General features: G+C 49.5%; 3 protein-coding genes across 3 annotated transcripts; 2 read left to right on the top strand and 1 right to left on the bottom strand.

The window, feature by feature from the left end:
- Positions 1-2653: 2653 nt before the first annotated feature.
- On the top strand, positions 2654-5411 carry TGME49_210255 (hypothetical protein). The gene is made up of 2 exons (XM_018779495.1): positions 2654-3496; positions 4100-5411. The coding sequence occupies exons 1-2, from the start codon at positions 3320-3322 to the stop codon at positions 4250-4252; spliced, it is 330 nt and encodes a 109-aa protein (XP_018636511.1). The 5' UTR covers positions 2654-3319; the 3' UTR covers positions 4253-5411.
- An 847-nt stretch (positions 5412-6258) lies between these two features.
- On the top strand, positions 6259-14528 carry TGME49_210260 (NAD-dependent glycerol-3-phosphate dehydrogenase). Its single transcript, XM_002371797.2, has 9 exons — positions 6259-6702; positions 7377-7466; positions 8184-8375; positions 9225-9381; positions 10102-10256; positions 11154-11303; positions 12036-12188; positions 13308-13526; positions 13960-14528. Exons 1-9 carry the CDS (start codon positions 6649-6651, stop codon positions 14335-14337), a joined length of 1548 nt encoding a protein of 515 aa, XP_002371838.1. The 5' UTR covers positions 6259-6648; the 3' UTR covers positions 14338-14528.
- A 1033-nt stretch (positions 14529-15561) lies between these two features.
- On the bottom strand, positions 15562-24473 carry TGME49_210270 (hypothetical protein). The gene is made up of 3 exons (XM_018779496.1): positions 22738-24473; positions 17977-22212; positions 15562-17458 (listed from the first exon to the last, which is right to left on the bottom strand). The coding sequence occupies exons 1-3, from the start codon at positions 23230-23232 to the stop codon at positions 16034-16036; spliced, it is 6156 nt and encodes a 2051-aa protein (XP_018636510.1). The 5' UTR covers positions 23233-24473; the 3' UTR covers positions 15562-16033.
- Between the last annotated feature and the right edge of the window lie 75 nt (positions 24474-24548).

The following is a 24548-nucleotide window of genomic DNA, read 5'->3' as shown; positions in this document are numbered from 1 at the left end:
TCCCGGCACTGCGTCGCCTCCTGAAAGCGAAAGCGAGCAAGCAAAGGCGTCCACCTTTTTCCCGCTACGCGACATGAAGAAGGGTTTCACTGCTTACAGGTTCCGACCTTTTACGAATACCCGATCGGTCCACCGTCATCGATTTGACACAGGCCTTTTTCTGAGTTTGTGGTGGCCACACGCTCGTAAAGACTGTTGCAATCCCAAGTGTGTGTTTCACTAGCAACTCAACCACGACAACATCAGCGTAAACCGAAACAGTCGAAAAACGCCTTTCCAGGAACAATTCAAATGAGCATGGCACATCTAAGGACCCCACCGTCCTACCAGCGTAGGATGCCCTGTGTGGCAAGCCGGTCTGTTTGCTTGGGGCACTGTGGCCATTTGGAATCTGCATGGCATTTGTCTAAATTTTCCGATCTCAAATTTCAATCTATCTGTCGGACCCAACTACTCAAACTATAATTTGAATTATTTGTACTGTGGTGCAGGCTACGACTACAGGTCCGCCCTTACCTCTAGACAACAGCAGCATGTAGTGTCTCTGGTTGAACAGCCACAAAGAGCTACGCGATTCCAACAGTCATTTACGTTTTGTTCCTTGTTTGCGCGGATATGACGGCAGGTACATGGTATTCTGCTTCCGTACCACATGCAGGTCCCGCGAGCTGGTCACTACAAGGGGCCACAGCACCTTCATGCCTCGTCGCGTGCCCCTTGTTGATGGAAGAATTTAAACCTGCTCGCGTGTGCCCACCACGAAATCCAAACATCTCAGTTACGCCACTGTATGCATCTGTACGTGCAGCCATGGCACTGGCAATGCGCGTGACCATGATCGACTTCAGTGGAATGCCTTACACACGCTCGTAATAACGGATGCCTTCCTCACGATTGCGGACGACAGGAGAATCTATAAGCGAGTCGTCATATCTTTTATGAGACTCCTACTGACGAGGTTCGGCCGACTTTTCCGGAGTTTACTAAAAAGACTTTACCAAAAGAACTTGATACACCGCAATGGCGCAAACTGCCGGCTACCGTTGGCAATGTCGTAACTGCATTCATTCCTCTTTAATGTGGGGAATTCTACTGCGGAACAGCGTGCGAATCGCTGACTGAATGGGCACTCACAAGGTCCGAAGTAAAATGTAGCAACAGACTATCGGTCAGAGCGAGTCCCGGACCGATGGAAAACACGCCACTTGTTGCTGGACGGTTCACAGGAAGGGTTGTTCCATACGAAGATTGGCTTTTCATAAATCAGAAACATCTTTATGAACATAATGCCACCTCAACACCCTTCCCCCCTGTCAGTGTTGGAATAATCTCAGTTCCATCAGAGACTTTTCATGTTCTGTCCCAAAAAGCTCTCGTCGTATATTAACTCTGGAGATATTCGCTTGTGCTTTTTAGAAATACCCGTTCGACATTCCTCACAAGAAAAGAGAAAGCTGAACTGATTGAGGGAAAAGGCGAAAAATGTGCCAGTGTCCATTCTTCACTTCTATCTGTTTCCTTTTCTGAAACCATCAAGACCGCATACATGTGATTGCTGAGCTTGCTAATATCAATCTGACACGAGAGATATTTCAGAAGGAATGCATTGACGCAGACACATTTTTTGGACAAACGAATCTGTGATGAATTTCCTTTCGATTTCCCAGTACAAGCGTACATGAAAACGATAGAATCGCGATGAGCTGGTAGTGTCGCCTTCGTGTCTGAAGGGTTCCAGAAATCCAACACAACCAATAATTACCCGGGATTTTCTAGACAGTCCGGTAGCACGGGTCTGTTATATGCTATATCGATCTACACTTGCATGCCTCCATGGATTTCTCTTTTCAGGGTAGCGCGAACGGGAAAATTGTTGCAGTGTCTGCTGATGTCACCCTGAATCCCGGCAAAGTCAACTTCACCAGCGGTTGAGACAGGGAGTGCCAGATCCCACCCGTGCATGCTCACCAACATTATTGCCAAGAAAGTTATGCCGCCAAATATTCCATGGTTTCCATAAACAGGAAAAAGGCCAAATAACACGCTTAGTTACTGCAAAGTGTCACGCGATGGGGAGAGAGCCTTACGCCGCATGAAACTCAGCCCAAGACAGTTGCGGTACCCGAGCAAGAACTGGAAGCGGAACCGTAGAAGGTGCCGCTTCCGTGTTTGTGGCTGAACGTGCACACAGAAAAGGAGCTGTAACCGCCGTTCGCGGCATGACATATGACTAGAGGGAAAACCGGGCGTGTTTCTTGCTAGAATACAGGTAGTAGTCGCGGCCAGATGCTGGGCGCTGCCTTTGACGGCTGCTCTCTCGCCGCCGCCGTGTCATCCTTCCCCAACAGCAATTTGTGGAAGCACTACACTGCCGGCCCTACGTGCAAACCCACAAGCTTAATGGGAAACGGCGTTCGGTCATCATTCACTTCTGTTGCTGGTGACCCAAATGTAACCATTTCAGGCTGCGGGTTATATAGCATCACATTTATGCCCACCTCCCCAGAAATGCCGTTGCATGCTCCGGGTGCATGCGAATCGTCTTCCATGATAAACTTCAAATGCGCCAGCCCCGGTCCCTTGCTATCAACCGTTTGTCTCGCCTTCTAGCACTTGTGGGGCTCAGCTGTAAAAACGTACTCCAAGAGAGATGCTCAGCTAAAGGGCCGTTTTTTCAGGAAATTCTCTCTTTTATCTGTTATGCTCATTTCCGTAATCTGTGCTCTCGAAAGAGCAACTGGAGACGGAGTTTGATACGGTCTCACCCCGTGATGCCAAGTGCCGCTATGTTCGCTTCTTCACAGCGCGGTGCCGTTTCATTACGAATTCAGTTCTCACAACGACGTACAGCCGAAATTTTGTGCGTGTTGTGCCGGTTCTCCTTTGTGAGGCTCAGTTCGTTACTGTTGCAGTGCCCCCTCGGGACGATACCGTTGCTTGCTGTTTTGGCGGATTTCGTGTAGCTGATGCAGAGCTGCAACCGCGTTTTTCGATTTGCGATCTGTATTTGCGCTGCAGTAGAAAACGTACTTCGGCGCTTCGTTTTTTTCATGTGAACGAGGGGTCTCTGGGTGTTTTCTGCCTACTGTATCGCAGGGCGTACCCCGCAGTTGGTGTGTTCGGTCGTTGCTAGTCATTATTCAGAAAAGGAATTTGCGTCGCCTGTGTGTGTCAACTTTTCCAATCCATTATCAGAATTTGGGAGTTGTTCATTTAGTCAGTTGGTGGACTTGCAGCTGTTCTTCCGCGGTCCTTTTCAGACGAATGCTGTCCACCTGCCTGGTGTAAACGTCGGTGGAATCTGCTGACGTTTCGTTATATGGGTGGACGGAATGCCTTCGAGACCATCCACAGAAAAAGACACTATCCATACTTTTTGAGTGTTTTTTTGAGACGACTGCAGTTCAAGCAGCCATCACGTCCTGATTTTGTGCGCATCCGTCGAAGAGGCAAAATGGGCCAGGTTTTGAGTCATTGTTTCACGACCGTTGACGCGGTAAGCGTAAGGAGCTTGAGATGCTCCATTCACCAAAAAGAAGCAGTGAATGTTGGGAGGCGTTTTTTGTATAGTTTTTAGTGTGCGACTGACGCGATTTCAGTAGAAATGTGAACCACTGTCGCGCGGTCGGTTTCGCACCACTCAAATTCTGTGTAGTATATGAGGGTCGACACTGGATTACGCATGCCTTTGGCGTATGATATCGTTTGCGCTTTTTGTGTTTCACGCCTGATTCATTTGCTTACACATCACTGGAGGCGTCGTTTATCGCAGTGTGAAGGGCAAAGTGTCAGCAAAAGAAGCTGCGTCTCTTGCCGACAAGTGAGTGACGCATCATGCTTCTGTGTTTCGAGAACATACGCGTCGTCGATTCTACTGCATTTCTCAACAATACGTGCTGCGTCTAAATACACAGCATCAGGCCACAGAACATATTGCTCAATGTTACAGGGAATATGCTTGTTTGAACTGCACGCGGTGATCGGCCTTAGCCGTGCATTAACATAACTTCAACACGTGACCGACCGTATCCACAAACAAATGTACCGCATCATTTGTGATGGTAACGCGCTGAGTTTTCGTGTGTGGTGGTTTCGGTAGGCGTACGGTTGGCTGGGGCGGCAATGGGATCGCACCATTCAACCCCTTTTTCACTACGGCGTCATTCCTGCACTCTTCGTTGTTGGCCTGGCCTACACGGGAGAGTTGACTCTGGATCCGACGAGCTTATTCCAGAAAATTGTCATCAACTGACGATTGTATGGAAAACGCGGACAGTCATTCTTGGGGTCAAGGGCCGCTGAAAGGAATTCGGCACATGAGTCTAGCAGCCAAGTGATTTCTCGCCTTTTGCGTTGCAAATCAGGCACAGAGTTTTCAGCGGATTCTGGTTGCGGAAGCGATTATCTGTTGATCTGCCGTATGCAGTTTTTTTCGTCGCCTCTTTGCTTTCCTCGACATTTGCAGGGTTGTACCGTGTCATACGCATTGGGGTTTTTTCCTCACTGTCGTGGCGGTTGCCGTTTATGGCGGTTCAATGAGCATATTGAGTTATGCTCAACTGTGTGTTACTCGTTACTCTGACACGTTGGTTGCTGTCGCATAAGAACGGTCGTGGGGGAGCAGGTTACCACAGAAATCATGTACGTTGGTACTGTTGTTCCGCTACGTTGTGCCTTTGCAGCGCGTCTTTCCTACAACTTTTCTGGTAGACATATGAGAACAAACAGAGTAGCGGAAATGTTTAACGACGGTCTAGAGAGAACAGTGCAATACTCGAGTAAAATGGCTTAGCAAAAAAGTCAGAGGATACGCTGTGTTCAGAACCGAGACGACGGAACGAAGCCATACATTGCCGTAGAGCGGATGGTGAAGCGGAATTGATTCTGGCACCCATGTCGCTGTCACCGTTGATCTTTCGATGTACGTCCGATCAAGTTCCTACCGTGATAACCGTAAACAATCCGGTGCATCAATACTATTATTTTCAAGCAGAGAGCAAGGCACTTCTGTAAGACGGGTATTAACGCCACTCGGTGATTGAGTGCGTTTTAGGTTTCAACGGCAGACATTGCTGGTGCACGTAATGTTGCTGCTACGTTATGATCAACTCTCACGGATTCATTTTTGTGGCGAACACATTTAAAATATCCGCCCCGTATTGGTTGTTAAGTCATGCCAAAGTGTACATCGCTATTCATATGGTTCAGACGCCGTTTACAACCAACTGTGAATTGAATTCACAAAAGTTTCATCATGCGGTGGATGGTCTAAGATAAGGAATTGCTATTCACTGTCGACCCATCGAGAGACAGATTGATTCTTAATGCGTCAGGTCTCGAAGCCGCAGTGATACATTCCAGTTGTCTTAAACGTTCTGATAACATTTAGTTCTTTGCTTCCCCCTGACGATTCACGTACTATCGCAGAATGGCCTGTTTTCTGAACATAAAAAGGTGATCGTTCTATGTAGTTTCGGCGTGAAACAAGGGAGATTGATCATGTAGCCTCCTCCAGGGGAACGGTGGACAAGCAATCCGCGCGTGGCAACACTGCGACTGCTGAGGTTTTCTCTTGCTTCTTTTTCCTTCTACAAAAAATTCACCCATGCGCTAAATTTGTCTCGAATACCTTTCATTGGTTTGATATTCGTTTTTTCCACAAACCACTAGTGAAGGATATTGCGGATAATATATATTTACTGAGCGATCTACACACTAACAAAAAAAACTTTGTTTAGATCTGGCGCCTTCTTACACGAATCCCTCTTGAGTCTAGAGGTTGTTTGTGGTATTTCCTTCATCCACACCGGTTTTCGCCACCATGTCAGAATGTTGACGATAAGCACATTTAGAGTAAAGGTATAAAACAGCTTCAAAGGCATCAGCCTGAGTTAGAAGGTGCTTTCCTTTTGGGAGGTGGAGGAGCGAAAATATCAGACTTATGATTTAGGTTTTTTGATCACGGATACGATGGGGGCGTTGTTAGTGTTTATTTATATTCGTCTCTGAGAAGTCGTAGAGGACGTCTTATTTTATCGAAGTTTCACATACAGGCTTGTGTGCTTAGCAGCTGCACGAGCGAAGAACCGTATTGCGTTTTTTGAACAGCAAAAAAAAGAGGTTCTCCGTTCCCGCCAAAAATAGTAGCTCAGTGCCGCAAAAATCAAAAATCCGTGTTACACCGGCCAACGGTCATGTTTCTTCTAACGCAGTTAGCTCCCCGAAAATGCGGGGAGAGAGTCGCAACATTCTTCTCTCACGGATCTTACTCTTCAGGAGGTAAGAATGGTTCACCACCTTGTAGTTGGAGGCGTTTCATTAGGGCTACAGTAAGTTCCGGTGAGGTTCAAATTTCCGTTTTCATCTAACAGTGAAGTGTTCAATTCGCACTGACAACATTTCCTCGAGTAATATGTGATTGTTGAGGGGTGTAACGATAGGGGTAGTCCTAATCGTAGTCACGATTTCAGAGTCGCTGGCGCTCCAACCGCTAAGTGGAAGCGCGTCCCCGTTCTGTCAGGGGAGCTGTTTGTTTGGGAGATACAACGTGATTTCCTCACCTATATGGACTATCAAAAAGTTAAGGCTTTGTCTGATTCATTGATGTTTGCGCGAAAAAATAGACGTATAGAGTAACGGGTTCACAAGATGGAGCCACGACGTCCTTCCCTCTTCCAAGTACTTCAGAGCGGCCCTCTTAAGGTAGGATATATTCGCTGGTTAAAAACGATGTCAACACTTTACTTCTTAAATGTTCATGGTAAAGAGATTATAATTGATCTCTTAGTTAAAAACTGTTACTTTCCCTAAACTTACAGGGGCCGGCACTGAGTGCTGCTTGAAGAAACAACTACCGCTCTCTGCAGAACATTGTAGAAGCCTTCAGTCAAGTGGCTATTTTGCGTGTACTGATGCTTTCTTAATGGACACAAGCCAGGATTATGTTGGACTGCACAACGAAGGCAAATTACTGTCTGTAGCGTGTCTACGAAACGCCAGTGATAGTCTTTTCTGATGGACAGACAACCTTCATCACGTATATGTCTATCTGTCTTTCTACATCTCTGGCTTGCTCCGACTCGCTCTCTGTCTCCTTCGCTGTATCTCCTGCTTCCCCTCTCTATAGGGCAACTGTTCATTTTTTCGCTGTCTTTTCATTCCTGATCTTTTTTGCCGTCTCATCGGGAGTTCGTGTCACTAGCCAGTCGAGAATGACGTTCGGATGAAGTAGGGTGTCTTTGCAGAGAATGGCGAGTCTCAACGTCTCAGCCACAGTTCCGCTTTGCAGTTTTCGTCATGACGCAAGTGCAGATTGCCACGGTGGTCTTAATCAGAAAAGGGTAACATTCGTTGTGCTCTCATTTTGTCCGTCCCAGGTGTCCGTCGTAGGCAGTGGAAACTGGGGGAGCGTCATTGCTAAGATTGTCGCACTGAACGCACAAAAGTCATACGTTTTTCACAATGAAGTAAGTGCGAACGACGAATGTACGCGTATAGAGACGAACATTCTAAAGCAACATCCGCCTACAGATCCGGTGACTGATCGACGTAGACGTTGAAATTGCTAATTTACCGCAAGAGACGTAGACAAGGACATACACATAAGTGAAATGTTCGTGTGCGACGGCTTTTGCGAATGTCGACGTAGAGACTAGAGCCCGACAGCTGCACATCTTCCCCCAGTCAGACCGTTTAGCGTTTGTATTTCTCATATAAGAGAATGGGACGTGGAGCATGGGGGTCTTCTCTCTAAAGGCAGTTATTTCCTTGAACGGCTTTGATAGCCGTAGGAAATTTTCGGTCACCCTAGAAATCTAACTCCATCGACGGTGGTAACCACACGGAAGAGAATTTGCATAACATGGTAGCTTCTCAAAATCCGGCATAGTGCCACTTCATGCGGACCAAAGACATGCATGTATAACCTTTTATATAGTATAATCCCCCACACAGAATTTTGGGAGTTACTTTGAAATATCTGAAAATTGAAGGTGTCAAAAAATGGTGAGGCGACACCATTAAATCGAACCCTTGCTTTGCTTGAAATCAGTTTGAGAAAGAGCGTGGGCTGACAGGCTTTTAAAAAAAGGTGACCGCTCTTTGTTTTCATGGAAACCAAGATATGGTTCATGGTGGCTCTTCCGTGTAGCTCGGGTTTGAGGAACTGGATGTCTTTAAAACAGGTCCGCATGTGGGTGTATGAGGAAATGGTCGACGGAGAGAAGCTTACCGACATTATCAATAAGACTCACGAGAACAGAAAGTATTTGCCGGGTCATAAACTGCCAGAGAATTTGGTCGCTTTGCCCGACGTGGTCGAAGCATGCAGAGATTCGGATCTGCTGATTTTTATCATGCCTCATCAATTCGCTACGGTGAGACAACTTTAAGTGCGGCATGTTCAAGTAGCGTAGAGCTAAGACACTCCTCCAGTTTTGGCAAATTATACAAGTCTACCGAGGGCTTTCCGCGAAAAAGAATAACCGTTTTTGCTATTCATTACCGTTTGCTGTGTTGGTTTTTCAACTGCCGAGTAGTTGTGATAAAGAAAATGTGTTTGCAGGCCTTGTATGAGGAACAGGCATTGCTGAGACGTTTTGTGACGTCTGCTTAGGCAACCAATGCACGGCCTTTCCATTGTGAAAACCACTCAACACATCATTCGTCATGTGAAAAAAACGTAGCCATTCCACGGCGACGATCAGGTGTCATGCCAGTTACAGCCCGCAGGGGACTAGAGCTGTACATGCTTTATTGTATAAGTAGTTCAGTTCAAGTGGGCACGGATGGCTCTAACAACAACGTTGGCGAAGGGGGAGACATACGCCTGCAAACAATGCCCATACACTAATACGGAACCACTGACGGAGCTTGATGCCTTTCCCCACATGGAAGGAACATTTTCATTTCAACTTTGCATGATTTGTCAGAGGAACGCTTGCGGGATTCCTTTTTGGTGTGAAAACAGCTGCAGTTTGTTCACATTCATTATTGCATTCTTTCGATTTCCATAAACGCTCGCACTTTATTGTTGTTGGCGGAGTGAAGGGATCTTTTTTCAAAACGTGAAACGAAAGGAATCCAACCGCCCTCAAAAAATTCTTGCCGATCTCCAGGAACTATTTCGTGTTGTTCTCTTAGACCAAGACGAGACGTGAGAAAAGTGATAGCAATTTAAGCAGATAGTTTTTGACACTGTCGTGTTGGCAACGTTCTTTCTGCAGAAAGTCTGCGAGCAGTTGGCAGAAGCAAGAGTCGTCCCAGGTCACGCGAGGGCCATCACGTTGCTCAAGGGTCTACACGTTGAAAACGGGAAACCAACTCTGTTCTCTGATATTTTCAAAACAAAACTTGATATCGTTGACTGCTGCGTCCTCTCCGGTAAGGGACACGAATGGATATAAAGAACTACATAGTTTTCAACGCTAGCCACATGCTATTTAAGTGGCTGTCCCGACAATGTATGGGGATAAAAACGGAATCGTGTGACGTGGCACAAGGCTTTGCCTGAACGCACTGAGAGTTACTGTACAGAAATTTCTGATTATACGCTTTTAGGATTATGTCGCTTCATATCCATTCTCGTACGCTTACATGCTCTCCATATCCATGCCCATACGTATACATGCGTAGCTACATCTGTCAATGTACATTGTACATTTTCCGCGTGCGCATAACATATATGCAGTTTATCGCTTTCTTTTGTTGACACTGCTTTTAGATAGGTGGGTATAACTTCACACAGTATACACATGTGAATTAACGAACAAGTGTATTAACAAGGGGACACAATTCCAGATATGCTTGTACTGATACTTTATAGACGACAGACACTTTCAAACTGGAATTCCGGTGATATTGTGAGCACTGATATCTGTACCTGGTGATACGTGGAATGTGAGTGCGTTTCTTCTGGTAGGCTTTTGCAAATTTCTGGTAGTCCGATAGACAAACAGCTATTCCAGCTCTGGTTGCCAATGTGTATCCTTGACGCTGGTACAGTATTTGAGACGTTAGGTAATCACAACATCATCCTTTTCTAATGGGCTACCCCAAAATAACCGTAATTTACCGTGTCCGTGTGTTCATTAACACTTTCAGGAGCCAATGTAGCCAATGACGTGGCACGTGAAGAGTTTGCAGAGGCGACAATCGGGTACAGTCCTGAGGAGACGGACGCTGCCTTGATATGGCAGCAGCTGTTTGATACACCGTACTTTAAGGTTAATGCCTTACCCGACGTTGCTGGTGTCCAGGTGAGTGTGTAGGCCGCCGAGGAAAAGAACATCGTGACAAAGCAGTTTGTGCAGAAAAGGGAAGCTTAGAGGCTGGCCGGGGTCACTGTGTCATCTCATGATACTGTCCCGCATGTGTTGTCACTCCACGAAGACATAGCTGGGGTCAGTCATGATATTCGCAGTCATCTCTAGATAGGAACAAATATGTGCACAGATCTCGTTTCGTGTGACTCGGAACCCAGTTTGTCTTTTCCTTCTTACGCACGCTGTAGTCTATATCACGCACATTTGCCTTGTCTGGAAGTGCTCGTTGAACAGTTTAGTCCCCGAATTCTGATAACGGCTCCGCCGGAGTGGATGACTAATTAGAAGACTGAGAACACAAGGGAGACGATAGATTCTACAGACACGAGCTACAGGTGGACGAGAGACCCGCGCGACTTGCTATCTAGATAATCAGTTACTGATTTGCCTCGTGCATCGGCGCATGCTTGTAGATGAGGCTCAAATACGACTTTGTCGCGTGCCTTTCGGAGAAGGCCGTTCAGCTTCCTAAAGGGATGGATTCTTGGGAAGGACACGCTGGTGATGTTTCGCGTAATTTCCGTACTTCATTGTCACAGGCTACGTTTCAGTATTCCATGCGCACGGAATGTACATACTGCAGCGTCTACGAAACGCCCCCATCCCACAGTGCTGTAACTACGTCCGCGTACAAATGAGTACAGATTCTGTAACTGCACCCCACACGCTCATGGAGGAAACCGAGAAAGCCTCGTGTATCCTGGCTTCTGTGTTGAAAAGGTGCAAAAGACTGCACGCATTTCGAACCTAGCCAGGGAACCAGACTTCTCGGGAAATCTGGTGAGAGACGGCTTTTCTCTTTTCTATTTCTTCCCCGTATCCCGTTAACAGGTCTGCGGTGCCGTAAAAAACGTCATTGCAATTGCGGCAGGATTCTGTGATGGTTTGGGGCTGGGCACCAATGCCAAAACGGCGATCATTCGCCTCGGGGTAGAGGAAATGAAGCAGTTTGCTATGATATTCTTCGACAACATCATGGCAGTAGGTCAACAGGAGGAACGAGTGGACGGTTTCTGGAGCGAGACCTGTCACGGAGATGAGCGCTGTGTACTTGCGAGTTCATCAGTTGGAAGGTTCGGGGCGCGCACGAGCCTTTCTAAATCTACCGAAAAGTGCAAGAGACAAAATGGGCTACGAGTCAGTTTCGCAAATACATCGTGGCTTTCTCGTTTGTAGCTGTACTGTTGTCTCTTTCCATGAGTAAAGTTCTGTGTAGAATGACATCGTGTTGTGTAGAGTCATTATGGGTTAGCCTGTAGTTCTATTAGCAGAATGTGGTGCTGATGTATAGCATACGTCTTCCGTGTTCCCCTACCTAGTCGTAATCAATTGTTTCATGTGCCGAGAATTAACGGATTTACTTGTAGTTGACCTTACTGAATCTGCCACTTTCTTCAACTGAAGTGTTCTTCGTTTACAAGTAGGCCACCAAACGCAGTAGCTCATGTGTATTCTTATCACGAAAAGAGTGGCACAGGTAGTTCTTCATCGTGATATTAGTAACGGCGGCAAACAAAATACGTGAGCGAGTGAGCTAACGAGGAGTGCATATTGCCTATTGTGACGCTTCTTTCGCGAAGCAAAACTAGCCGCCTCCTCGCTGATATTGTGCTGGTATCGTCTTTCCTCGCCGACTTTTCCCGATTTTGCTCTAAGAATATCAAGAAATTCAAGTACTCGCAAATGTTGGCTGATACTCTCATTTCCTTTCAGGAAACATTCTTCGACAGTGCGGGATACGCCGACGTGATTACGACTGTCTTCGGCGGCCGCAATGCGCGGTGCGCTGCTGAGTTTTTGCGGCGCGGAGGAAAAGCAACGTGGGATCAGATTGAAGCTGACTTGCTGAAAGGACAGAAGCTACAAGTACGAAAAATTCATAAAACTCCCAGTTGTTGGAGGTGCACGTTCTGGCGAAGAAATAGATTTGAACATTGTCCTCGTGGATGAAACATAGAGCAAGAGAAAGCCGTACACAGCATCCCTCGTTGCAGAGGATTTCGACGAACTGCCACTGATATTGGACGAGGCAGACGGATCCAGCAAGATACATTGCGTCGGCGTCTATCACTAGAGCGTGGCAGCGAGTTTCCACAAGGCGATGCAATCTGACTTAACAGCGTCTTCGGCATCTACACACATGGAGCAAGAGGAAACCTCTGATTGGATGCATAATCACACCTGCAAGGATATGTGTACATACGCAGGTTACCAATATTCGCCACGTAGTTTACACTCCATGTTTACATGAAGGAAGAGAGCCATCGTGTGGTCCTAGGACCATACGCTGAACAAGGACTGCGCCGTAGTGCGAAAGGTTGCTGGTAGACGGATAAGGGGAAACTAACCACAGTTGCCAACAGTGGCCTTTCACGGAAAGGCAGCAACGCTTATTGGTCGAAGGACAATATAATGCAAGCGAATGTATGTAGCACGGTTTCACCCAGCCACTATTAAATGAATGCCGCAAATCAGCTTCTGCCACCGTGTTACTCTCGGCCTTTCTTCGGAGCATATTCATCAGGACGTTGGTCGCCCTCCATCTCCTTTCTGCGTGGCTCAGACGTAATTACTCTCGGACAGTTGTGACTAGGGAAGTGGAGAAATATCGCATTACATCCGTGGTCAACTGGCCTGTAAGAAACGGCCTACTAGGACACTTCATCTCCACTGTAGAAACAAGTCGAAACACAGCGACGACGTCACCGGAAGGTTTCTTCACACTGTAACTGTAAAATACAGACAAATACAGGTAGAGACTGTTAATTTGCAAGTAGTCATCCAGATAACCGGCGTCTCCTGTCAAATCGATATACATGACACCTGAGTCAGTCCGTGAAGTACCCGGATAACTAGGCAAGAGCGACACAATCTGCAGGTTTTACCAATGAGAAGGTAAACGAGTTGAAATCTTTATTGATATGGGGCGACTGCTCCAAGAAAGTTCCGAAAAAAAAGTGCGAAATCCCATCGTTGTGAATACAGGGCACTCTAACGACCAAAGAGGTCTACGAGGTGATAGCCGCTTACGAAGTAGAGCGACTTTTCCCACTGTTTTCCGTCACCTACGAAATCGCTTTCAATGGAAGAGACCCCAACGACCTGATTCGTGTCTTCAAGACCTCCGAAGTTCGTCAGCACAAAACACTTCAGGAGTGCAACCAGCTTGTCGTCTCTTCGGTCGTGGCAAATGCGAAAGAAAAGGTGGGTCGTCAGCCGGCCGCTTATGCTGGAAAGTCAGGCTTCATTTAGCTTCGGAACACATGCCGAAACAGCATGAGTTCATAACGCCGGGGGAGGGAAGGCCGCCGCCCGTTTTCTGCCTATGATATATACTCCTTGACCAGAAATGCGGCAGAGGTTTCCTGCGCATCTACTGCTCCATACGCTGGTTTACACGATTAATAACTGCACGCATATCTATCGAGCTCCCAACTATATATATATATATATATATATATGCATGTATATTCACCCTTGGTACACATGGAGGCAGGTACATGCCTGTACTGATACATATATGCTCTTACGTCCGTATTCTTACAAACTCACGCGGATAAAGTTTCACTTCTCCTTCTACCTTGTACGAACACTTTGAGCATCTTTGCGTGCATCTTCCTCTTGGTGGTCTCTTCAGATGTTTGGCGAAGGCCTACCCCCGGAGGGTCGAGAAGCAATTGAGGCGCCTGATGGTAGCCTCGTTGATGAACCTGAGGCAAAACTCGTGCAACAACAATTTAAGCTACAACAGCAGCTCCAACAGCTTCAGCATCAGCAACAGCAAATGCAACAGCAGCTACACATTATGCATAATAACAATGGGCCTCTCGGGGGCCACCGAGATTGTCAGTCGCCTCAGCAATTAACTGTCCACCTTTCTCACCTGACGCCCTCGCAAAGAATGCAAGTTCATCGACTGCAGCAGCAACTCCAGTACAGGCAAATTCACAAAGGTCAAGACCGGGCGCCCTCTACTCCTATGGGCCACCCAGAGCTCGGAAGGAACTCCCTGTGAGAGGATTGCAGATACTCATTTACACCCGTCCACCTCATATAGGGGCACCAAGGAATAAACGGGCTGTCGTTGGTTTGAACAAGGCCGATATATGAGGTCGGTAGTATTGTTTCGTTCTGTCTTACTGCGAGAAATGCTGGAACCCTCACAAATGCAAGACCTCATATAATAATAAAGGTGCCAAATTCAGTACCACCTGAGGTCACGTCCATTGAAGTGACGTTGACCATTCCGTTGTCCACAACTATTGAAAGGAAAATGTAGGAAGGAAGGTCTCCACATGAGATTTAGGAAACACAGAGATCCACTGATATTCTCTTTATGCTTGCTGACACCCAGGTTGCGCCAATTCCGCTTGTTGTTTTCATTAATATATATATATATATATGCAGATCCACCATGAGAGTACGCGGGGCCCTGCGAAAGCGAATAAGGAACCACAGAAATGATTACGCTTTGTTTATCATTGTGAAAGCAACAACATGTGTTAGATACGCGATAGCCTCCCGCGAAAATCTTAGCTGCAGAGAATTTTTCCACATACGGCTGTTCGATGAAACATTCGACACCATGTTTCCCGGAGTCTGTTTTATACAACAGCCTAACTGTGCGATATCCGTACACGCCACCCAAGCCTATGCACAGAACACGCGATACGACTACAGCTCGCGCCAGACAAGGTGATGCGATACAAGCTTCAACAGCAATCAAAACGCGTGTCCTGACATAAGCGAGGATGCGTGTCTGCAGCAGGCTAACGACTTGACCGCTAGAGAATGACGGATCTTAGGATCAAGCCACTTGTGTGACCCCCTAATTTATCTATGACATCCTTCTGGACTGATGATGTCGGGTGCAGTAGTGACCGCATCCCTCTCGACAAGCTGACTCTTTAACAATCAAGTATTCAAAAGGGTGACATGAGGCACTGCAGCTAACCTCAAACAAATGTAGCTTTTGTTCACTCATTCGCGAGGACTCTTCCTGAGAATGATCGCCTCTGAAGTCGTGAAACAAGTGTCGCATACGTGTGCGAGTACCACACATAAGTGGTTTAATTCAGGTGCCTCCCACAGTTTCCGTGTCAAACAGCCACGCGGAAGGCAACTTGGGAAGGGCGTGTTGGCTGTAGCAACTTTTTGCGCTAACCCGTACTACTGTGCGGTGCAACATTGGGTATGTTAGCTCCGCTAAAAAACTGGTCGCTACGACGAACACACAATGTCGCAACCTAAAATACGTCTTTCTTGAAAAACTAGAACCGCAACTGCCGTACAGTTGCTTCGTTGAGTTGTGCCCCTGACGACGTTAAAAAGTGACTTAAAACATAAAGCAAATGTACTCCCATGTTTCAAAGCAAAAACCCATCCATGGGCTACATAACAGCGCCGCACCACACACTCCACAGTTCTTCCGCTTGACGTCCCGTATGCCCTCCATATCGACTTTCGCCGCAAGAAGCCTCCGCCACGTGAACCCAGTCGTCTCTATCATCCTCGAACTGCCCAGACTCAACGCCAATTTTTCTGCCACAGTCTGAAAGAGGCGTTCCATCGCAGAGAGGACAAGGGTGGTAGTCGGAACGTTCCTTCACTGCTGTGCCTCTGAGACGAGTAGCAAGAAAGGCGAACTGAAGACATGAAAGGCTCGACGTTAGGTGCGGGGAGCCTATACGAGCCGCTGCGTCCAAAACCGCCTACAAATAAACAAACAGGAGTGCCAAAAAGAGAGCGGGAAGATCCGTTTCGCAAGAAACAGATTCGCGACGTAGGACATAGTGAAAACTGACAAGAAAAACGCCATTCCTCGCTCTCATTATACCAGGTAACACAAACCACAAGCAGACCGTAAACCACAACACCCATTGGGGGTGACAACTTCTTATACACAGCACTCGATCACGTGCCGGCCAGCCCAAGCACCTCTGGGTATAAAACAGACACGGTGGCCTCGCAGTCGTGACCTTCCCATACCACCTTACGTGCTCAAATTTCGGTGCTCCTTCTGCCCCGATTGGCATGCATACCTCTCTCTCTGTCACTTTCGAGGCAGATACGAGCAGAAAGGGGGTGGCGTCGGCGAGATTTTCGGTTCCAAAATAACATGGGTCCGGATGCCGTGGCTGATCGTCCCCACTTCCCATTTTTGGCTGCTCTGAAGAATCTAGTGTTACGACGTTCGAACTGCAGCAGAAGGTATTCGCCGACCTGGCCCGCCGCACCAGAACGTCGAGAGTTGCCTCGGAGGCGGAATCCATCAGTTGAATTCCAGATACGGCAAGGAACAACTGTGTACCAACGTGCTGTAGGTAGACTGGATTTCCAGCATCCCACACATTTGGCAACACTGAATCCCACCCAACTCCTGAAGGCTCGACCACACCCACATCGGCATGTTTCCTGTACAGGCGGAACAAACTTTTATCACAGTTTCCACTATTTTCAAGGGTCAAGCGAATGGGAATCCGTTTCGGGACTTCCCTGACTCCGGCAGCATTTGCCATTGCTGCGACTTCGTCCTCGTGAGAGTCTTCAGATTGCCTCATCAAAACGACCGAAAGGAAGGAAGACTGCTGAGCGTTATCGTCATCCCTGTCAGACATGCAGACCTCGAACCTGAACATTGTTTCACCTGTCGACGAAGTACATATAGATGCACCGTCAACTCGGGAGGACCCTGCGTGTTCAACCTGCCTATTAGATAATCTTAGAGCTTCCGAACTGTCTGCCGGGAGAAGCCGGACACTGCGGCGTTCCAGAGCCATCTGCGGGACTGCCGCAAATTGTAGCTCTGTCGACAAGAGACCGGGCACACCGGTTCTCAGATTCGAGCCTGGCGTGCCGTTTCCTGTTGACATTTCACAAAGCGTTAAATGACGTGGCAGCGCCGGGATGACGAGAGAGACGCGGCCACCATCAGGAATATCGCTCTCAGCTGGTCTGTGTGATGGCCCATGTAGGACGGGCAAAACATTTCCCATACAATCATATGTGGGCGCCGGATCTTCACCAGCTGACAGCGAGAAATCACTTGATCGCAGCTGCTGGCGATGATGACTCGAGGCTTGAGGGTCGTTGGTCGCACACTTCTTCCATGCCTGACGTACCAAACGAAGCCAAAACTGCGTAAAACAGACGGACAACACTAACAACAAAAACGTGAAGAAGGCCCGCCAGCGTGAACTGCTAGAGGAGTAGCCGACTATTCTTGATGATTCGCAGCTGTTCGTCAATCAAACAGCGATCCCCTCAACTTTCGGGAGACGCTCTCTAGAATGCGACGGCGAACACGTCATCTGCGATACGGGGTGAGCTAGCACAAGTGTATTTCAGTAACAGTTGTGTGTAGAACTAAAGGTATTCGCGTTTTTGAAAAAAAGATCACTTCGCGTGTGCAGAGAGTTGCCCACTGAAAAAAATGCGTAACTGGCACAGCTATGAGTGAAAGCATGAGAAATCACGTCTAAAGCTTCAAAGGTGCTCTGATATCATTCTAGAGAATGGGGACACAAACGTTGCCGACACCCCTGTCAATCTGGTGGGCTGTGTAACGCAATGGAACGAGATGCGTCACCTTCGGCTCCAGTAAGTCGCGGACGAGACAAATTCGGTTCACAAATTCGCTGATTCGCGTTCTCACCAAGTCAGGCTCTTCTGATGCCTTCAGCCCACAGAAGGGGCAGCCTTGACTCTTTGCAGTTCCATCGCCAGCACTCGGTCCATCAGTTTCTCTGTTATACTGGATTGATGATTCAACGCTCTGCTCACAGACGTCGTCAACGTTACTCTTGCAATCACCTTCACCACTTTCCCGAGAAGCGGCAAGCCTCTCCCTGCTAGGACCCTCTGCAGAAGATTCTTCTCTTCCACATGGAGAGACGCTCGCATTGTCACTTTCCAATAGCTGGTGCCTAACAGCACGGTCGACTGACTTGCTGTCTTGAAAATCGTCCAGCTCACCCACTTCTCGTCCTTCCTTTTCATTAGGTCCGTCGCCAGTCAGTGCCGGAAGATCCACCGTAGGGTTGTCGTCGTGGAGCTGTCTAGACAGCAAGGCCGCCCACACTTCTGCTGCCGCATCACCGCGTTGCTCAGCTGCGACGGAGCATCGATGCAGAGTTCCGAGGAGTCGTTCTGCCTCTTCCAACCGGCCCAACAGAGTAGCTTCCCTCCGTTGCGACTGTTCCAGCGCGTCTTCGAGGGCGGACACTTCATCCTCGCGCTCTTGTAGCAGCTGCTGAAGAGCTAGCACGTCTACGCACTCGTCAGCAATGGAGAAGAACTGTGTTGTGCATAAGCCGGAAGACTGAAGAGTCTCTTCATTGTTCGAACCGGTACCGCCCGTGGCCAGGTGCGCCTTCTTCTCTGTATCTCTTCTGGCCAACCCTTGACACCCACGCGCATCAAAACGATGCTTCTGGTCCGCCTCAGATACGGGCGCGCGACAGGCAGTCGCCGACGTCTGCAAACTGCCAGTCCGTACAAACGTGCCACTGGGCCGCAGGGACCCTTCGTGCTCTGAAGCGCACGGGACCAATCCCGCGTCTCCATCTGGATGGTTCCTGGCTACAACTACTGAGTGCTCGCTCGTTCTTTCAGCGCTCCTGGACTGCCCAGGCACCGCCTCAAGTCTCAAATCGGGACACCCTAGGGGATTCTGAAGGCGTCCTGGGTTTTCGTTCGATGAATCACTCGAAGCAGGTCTGCGGGCTCCACACGAATCACGCGAAGCAGCTTCCGATCCGCCTCCTTGACTTCCCTTGTAAAACAACTGTTCTTGAACCACTGTTCGTGCATGGCAGGGCAGTTCTTCGGGTGGCTGCACGGTAGCGGATGACGTCAAAGTCGAATCCCCAACGTGTGGGTGCGTAAGAGAAAAACCGTGAGTCCCCGAAATCGTTTCTGCGCAAGTCGCGTTCTCGAGTTTCGCTGCTCCTAATCTGAGTCTCACAGGTTTTGGCGAAGGCCATTCCCGCAGGGTGCCGTCTTTCAGGGGTCTCGGTATCTCTCCCTTTTCCTCTTGCTGAGGTAGTTCGATAGTTCGATAGAACAAACCGATGGTAGAGTTCACGACAGGGGTCTGGTTGCGTTCAGCGTCTCCAGTTCCAGTTACCGGCAGCTCGATTTTCCTCTGCAACAGTGTCTTCAAAGTGGAAACTGCAGCGCGAAGAACTCCGTCGCTGGTCCCTGCGTAGCCGATTTCGCTAGCCAGCAATTGTTTCAAGTCCTGTAGAGCCTCCTGGTTCTGGACGACTTGCGCAGAAGCACTACCGGAAGCGGGCGGATGATGACTTTCGTCAACACCCAGGTTCGATTCTTGCTCGTGCTCCGGATTACCAGTTTCGGCATCCCATGCGACCGGGTCGCGACGTGTCCGGCTTCCTCCGTCTTCTAATTCGAGAAGAAGACACTCCAGGCGTTGCCCGTCGCCTCTTCGTTTCTGCTGCGCCTCTTCGAGAGCTTCGCAGGCCTGGGTGTACGCTTTCGAAAGGCGTACCACTTCCTGTTGAAGGAAGTCACAGGAGGCGCGGTGAAAGCTCGCCGACGCCTTCCGGCTGTTTGAGAGAGGCGACGCATCTGCCTCTGAGCAAATCGTCTCTGAGTAGGAATGTGAAAAGGATCGTCCATCCGAAGCACGAAACGTCGCGTTGTCAGCCTGCACCATCCGAGCTGACGAAGGCCTTCTCGACCAGCACTGGTGAGCAACCGGAGCCCCCAAATTCTCTTTCCACTGCCCCTTTGCGTCCGACCTTCCAGTGTCCAATCTCTCCCTTGTCGACGCCACGCTCGCACCCACCAACCCCGGTCCCTCTGAATGCTGAGACAACTGCCCAGCCACCCCAGCACCCTGCGCGAGTCTCTCCGCTGCCGCTGCGTCCCATCCTGAGCGCATGCCGATGTTTCCCGGCGACATCTCTGGCTCCCGTGCTGAAGACACCGTTGGACTGCCACATGCTGCCGAGCACTCCTGATTCGGACGGTTGTCTGCCTCGATGTATCCCAGATGCAGGTCCTGCTGATGCCCGCCGTCTGTTCCCTTCTCCGGAGGAACGACGCCATTCACTTTCCTACATGCTTCATCGAGTAGTTCAGTGGAGCCGTCACACGAGTTGCTTGCGAGAGATTCCACAAACGAGTGCTGCTGTGCCTCGTTCTGCCTTAAAAGATCAGCAGTGTCTGCGCCGCCTGGACGGTGCGTTCGCGGAGCGAACTGATATGGCTCATTCAGCTGCAGGAGACGCTCGAGCTCCTTTTCCTGAAAAATGACACGCTGTTCCAGCTCCTTCTGAGCCGCCGTTCTCTTCTGTAGGTTAGCAAGTTCGCGCTTAAGCGCCAACTTCGCTAATTCCTGCTCGCGGGCACTCCACTCAGCTTTTTGGATATCGCGTTGGAGTTGAGTGCGCTCGGCTTCAAGAGAGGCGATTTTCTGGCGGGCTTGTTGGTCGGAAGCCTCTCTCTCTCGAAGGATTGCCTCGACATCCTTGAGGTCACGATCCTCGATTTGCGACCGGCGCTGAAGTTCTTGCTCCGCTTCTGCGCGCTCCCGTTGAAGGGTGGCGACTTGTGTTTCGAGAAAACGAACACGTTCTTCAGCAGCTGATTCCACCTCCGCTTTCTGAAGGCTAACAAACTCAATTTCACGGCACAGCTGCTGCGATATTTCAGCAATTCGACCATCCGTTTCCCGCTGCATGTTAACCATTTGTTGCCGCAATTGGCGTGCGACGGTCTCCGCGGCTTGCAGTTGTTCCTGAAGGCTTTTCTGTTCTCTTGCGTGTTCGAGTTTAAATTGTTCAAGCTCAGTACGGGTACACTCTGTCAATTCCGCACACTTAGTCAGCTTCTTCTCAGCCTCTGCCTGCTCGCCCTGCAGCCGTGTCCGCTCGACTTCGAAGAAAGTCTTCTGACTGTCGAGCTCTACGGCCTTCAGCGCGACCTCCTTCTGCAACTTCTCCAGAGTGCTAGCAAGGTTTTTCTCCAGCGCATGACTGTCCTTTAGAGTTTGCTTCAACAGTTGCGTCTCACTTTCCAGAAGAGCAACTTCTTTCTGCGCAACTTCGAGCTGCCGTACGAGTTCCTTCTCACGCACGTTGTGCCTGTCGCGGAGTCGAGCTATCTCCTGATTCAACAGCGCCTCTGTTTCTGCTCCTTCCTGAAGCTCCTGGCGGCGCTGTTCCTCCTTTTTCCTGTAGCGCTCCAACTCCTCATCGGCAGCCTTCAGCAACTCCCGGAGTCTCTCTTCTTCGGCTCTGTCGCGCATCAGGCGCTGGCGCTCCGCCTGCCACAGAGACTCTGTCTCCCGCGCCCGCGCATTCAGTTGCTCTTGCCACTCGACCTGCTCTGACCTGCACTTCTCTGCTTCGAACTGGCAAAGTTCCCGCTCGACAGCGAGCTGCATCTCCACGGATTGTCTCTGATCCTGCATCTGCCGAAGTTCCCGCGCCAGGTTCGACTCTGCTTCCACGGCGCGCCGATACCTCCGCTCCGCTGCCTCCTTTTCCTCCCGAAGAGCCGCTACTTGCTGCCGTGCACTGCCCAACTGGGACCCTAGAGCGGCTTCCACTTCGCGCTGGTGAATGCGAAGATCTTCCACTTCTTTCACCAGTCGTGCCTCAGATTGCTCCGCGTCGTCGACCTGCTGAATCAACTGAGAAAGTGCCCGTTCTGCGCGGAGCATCTCCTCCTGTAAAGCCTCCCTTCCACGCTCCGCTTCCGCAGCCGCCATGCGCGCGGCTTCGATTTCCTGCACCAGTTCCGCTGCAGCGGCAGACGCCGCCTCCTGCTGAGCCTTCAACCGCTGAGCAAACTGTGCCCTCAACTGGCCGATGTCAGCCTCACCGTCATTTGCGGCATCTGCGAGGTCCTCGCGAAGTTGCTGCACACACGGACAGAAAGGAATGTACGCGACTTTGAACGGCACATATCTATGTGAGGAAGAAGTCGAGGTCGCCCTGACTACTTGTGTGACGATGCTGTATTGGTTTTTAGTTCCGCAACAGTTGTCACCTTAACTGTGCGTTGCATTTCGGGACCCGAAAAGGACCGTGCAAATCCCTATGATCTCGGAAAAGTTTGAGCTGCTTCAAGAGGCTGGATTTTGCTTGTGAACCCAGCGAGGACTCCAGCTGTCCATAGCACGATATGCGAAACATGCAGTGACTCGTACTTTCAATATTACATGCGTCACTTTTTGAAGAACCAACTCGACAGCTCCCATTGCCCGAGTGAAATGACACACATGACCGAGAAAAGACTGTTGCATTCCGATAGGCATCTTCTAGCATAGCATCCGATATCTACACTGACAGCATCCAAAACTGGTACCGCGACAGCGAGTGGATTTGAGCGGGGCATGCCTAGGCCAGCAGCCTCGTTGCGCTGCTTTCTGTACTAGACGCACCTCATTTTCCTGCTGCAAGGCCAGAAGTTCTTGCTCCTTAGCAACGAGCTCTAGCAACAACGCGGCGGCATCGGGTGTGTCCCGCCCATCTCTCGACTCTCCTCCTGTCCCATCCACACTGACGGTCTGGTCATCATAGGCCCGATCTAGATTTCCCCCGTTTCCTTCATTTCCGACGGCGGTAGCCTCTCCGCAGAAATAGTTGGTGTCCACGTCTTCGCGCGCTGCGTGAGCTCCTTCCTCCCGATACACGTGTTCCTGGGAGATGCGCGTTGGAGGATATGTCTGTTCGTCATCGATTTCCTTTTCCCTCATCCGATCAACCGGCTGGCGTTTCTCGACTGGGGCCTTGAGGGCTGTCGGCCTCCGTCGCTCCATTTTTCGTTCATAGATCGACCCCGAACGAACTCGCGATGCACCTGGATTCTTCAGCACCGTCCCCACCGGGACAGGGCAACGCGCGTCGGCCGCTTCTGCCTCGCAGGGAGCGTCCATTCCGTGGTAGGACGCAAAGCCGCACCATCCAGTGTGTAAAAACAACGACACTTTCCCACTGCATGCATTACGGAAAAAGTCAACTAGCACTTGGAGGCCCACAGAAATAAAGGGGTTTCAGAGTAGCGAAAAGAAACCAACGGCTTAGCAGCACCGAGGCGACTGTCCACTCGCTTGTGTGCACACTCCAATCAGTAATTCTCTGCAAATTTCTGGAGCAGAATGGAACGGCAGGCACACGCCGCGTCCGGAACCGAAATCTTTCAGCGTGCGAGCCGCCACGGAGATGTAGACAGCTAGAACTGCACGTAACAGGGGAAAAAAATTGAATGCCGACGTGAAAAGCTGGCGCTGAAAGACCGCTTGACTTTAGGTTTGGAGAGCGATTCCGCTACAGAGGCGATTTGATACCTCAAATGCAGGAAGAAAGGCGATAATCTCTTGCACATGCGTTATCCAGAAAAGAAACGCAGACGATAGAGTCAAACAATTGAAGGAACAGAGGGAGGTCTTAAACAAGACGTTGTTACCAAGGGCTGCGGCACATGATAGCGTGCAACAAGCGTGAAAGCATTTTGCTTTCTATGAACGGAGTTACATAATAGATTGTCTTCGCTCCCATGGTCTGTAGTGAGTTAACATTAAAACACCTCGATGGTTAAAAAGCCAACGCTTTGGAGACGAACCCGGGAAGGACAGCGGAAGCGGTAAACTGCAAGAGAACACAGACGAAAGTACAGCCTGGTGCCTCGAGTCCGCGAAAATAGCTGAGGGGCGGGTATCCGCACTCACATCTCGCCCGTCTACGTCCCTAGAAGACTCCAGTTTGCCACTTTACTGGGAGGAAACTATACAGCTACTGAGAAAAGGACAAACGCGTTATGTCTGTGGGGCGTTTTTAGCCGTTTTCAGACCGGCAAAGCCTCCCTATCCACTGTGGAGGAATGAATGACTACGGCGCGCTTCTGGCAGACACTGCGGCATTGCCGCATTAACGCGGTGAAGAGCTCGCTACAAAACAGCAGATTTCTCCCAACCAACGGCTTCATGAATCTCAAGTTGCCGTCTTGCGGCAAAAAATCGCGATGCAAACACAGAAAGGAGTGTTTTCACCGCTTTCTGCTCAGCTCTCTCGTCTGCTCTCGTCTCGTTGTCTAGTTCCGCTCGCCAACATGAGAGAAGAGTCCCCGCCGACACTTTGCGACGATAAGCCCCAAAAGCCAGAGTTGTGTTTGCGAAACCGAAGCAAAACAAAAAGATATTTCCACGAGGTACGCCTTAGTTTCAACAACACACACATACCCATCTTTCTCCAC

Source organism: Toxoplasma gondii, chromosome IX (assembly GCF_000006565.2).
Source record: "Toxoplasma gondii ME49 chromosome IX, whole genome shotgun sequence".
Taxonomy (NCBI): Eukaryota; Apicomplexa; class Conoidasida; order Eucoccidiorida; family Sarcocystidae; genus Toxoplasma; species Toxoplasma gondii.
This window is presented reverse-complemented; position numbering and strand designations above follow the sequence as displayed.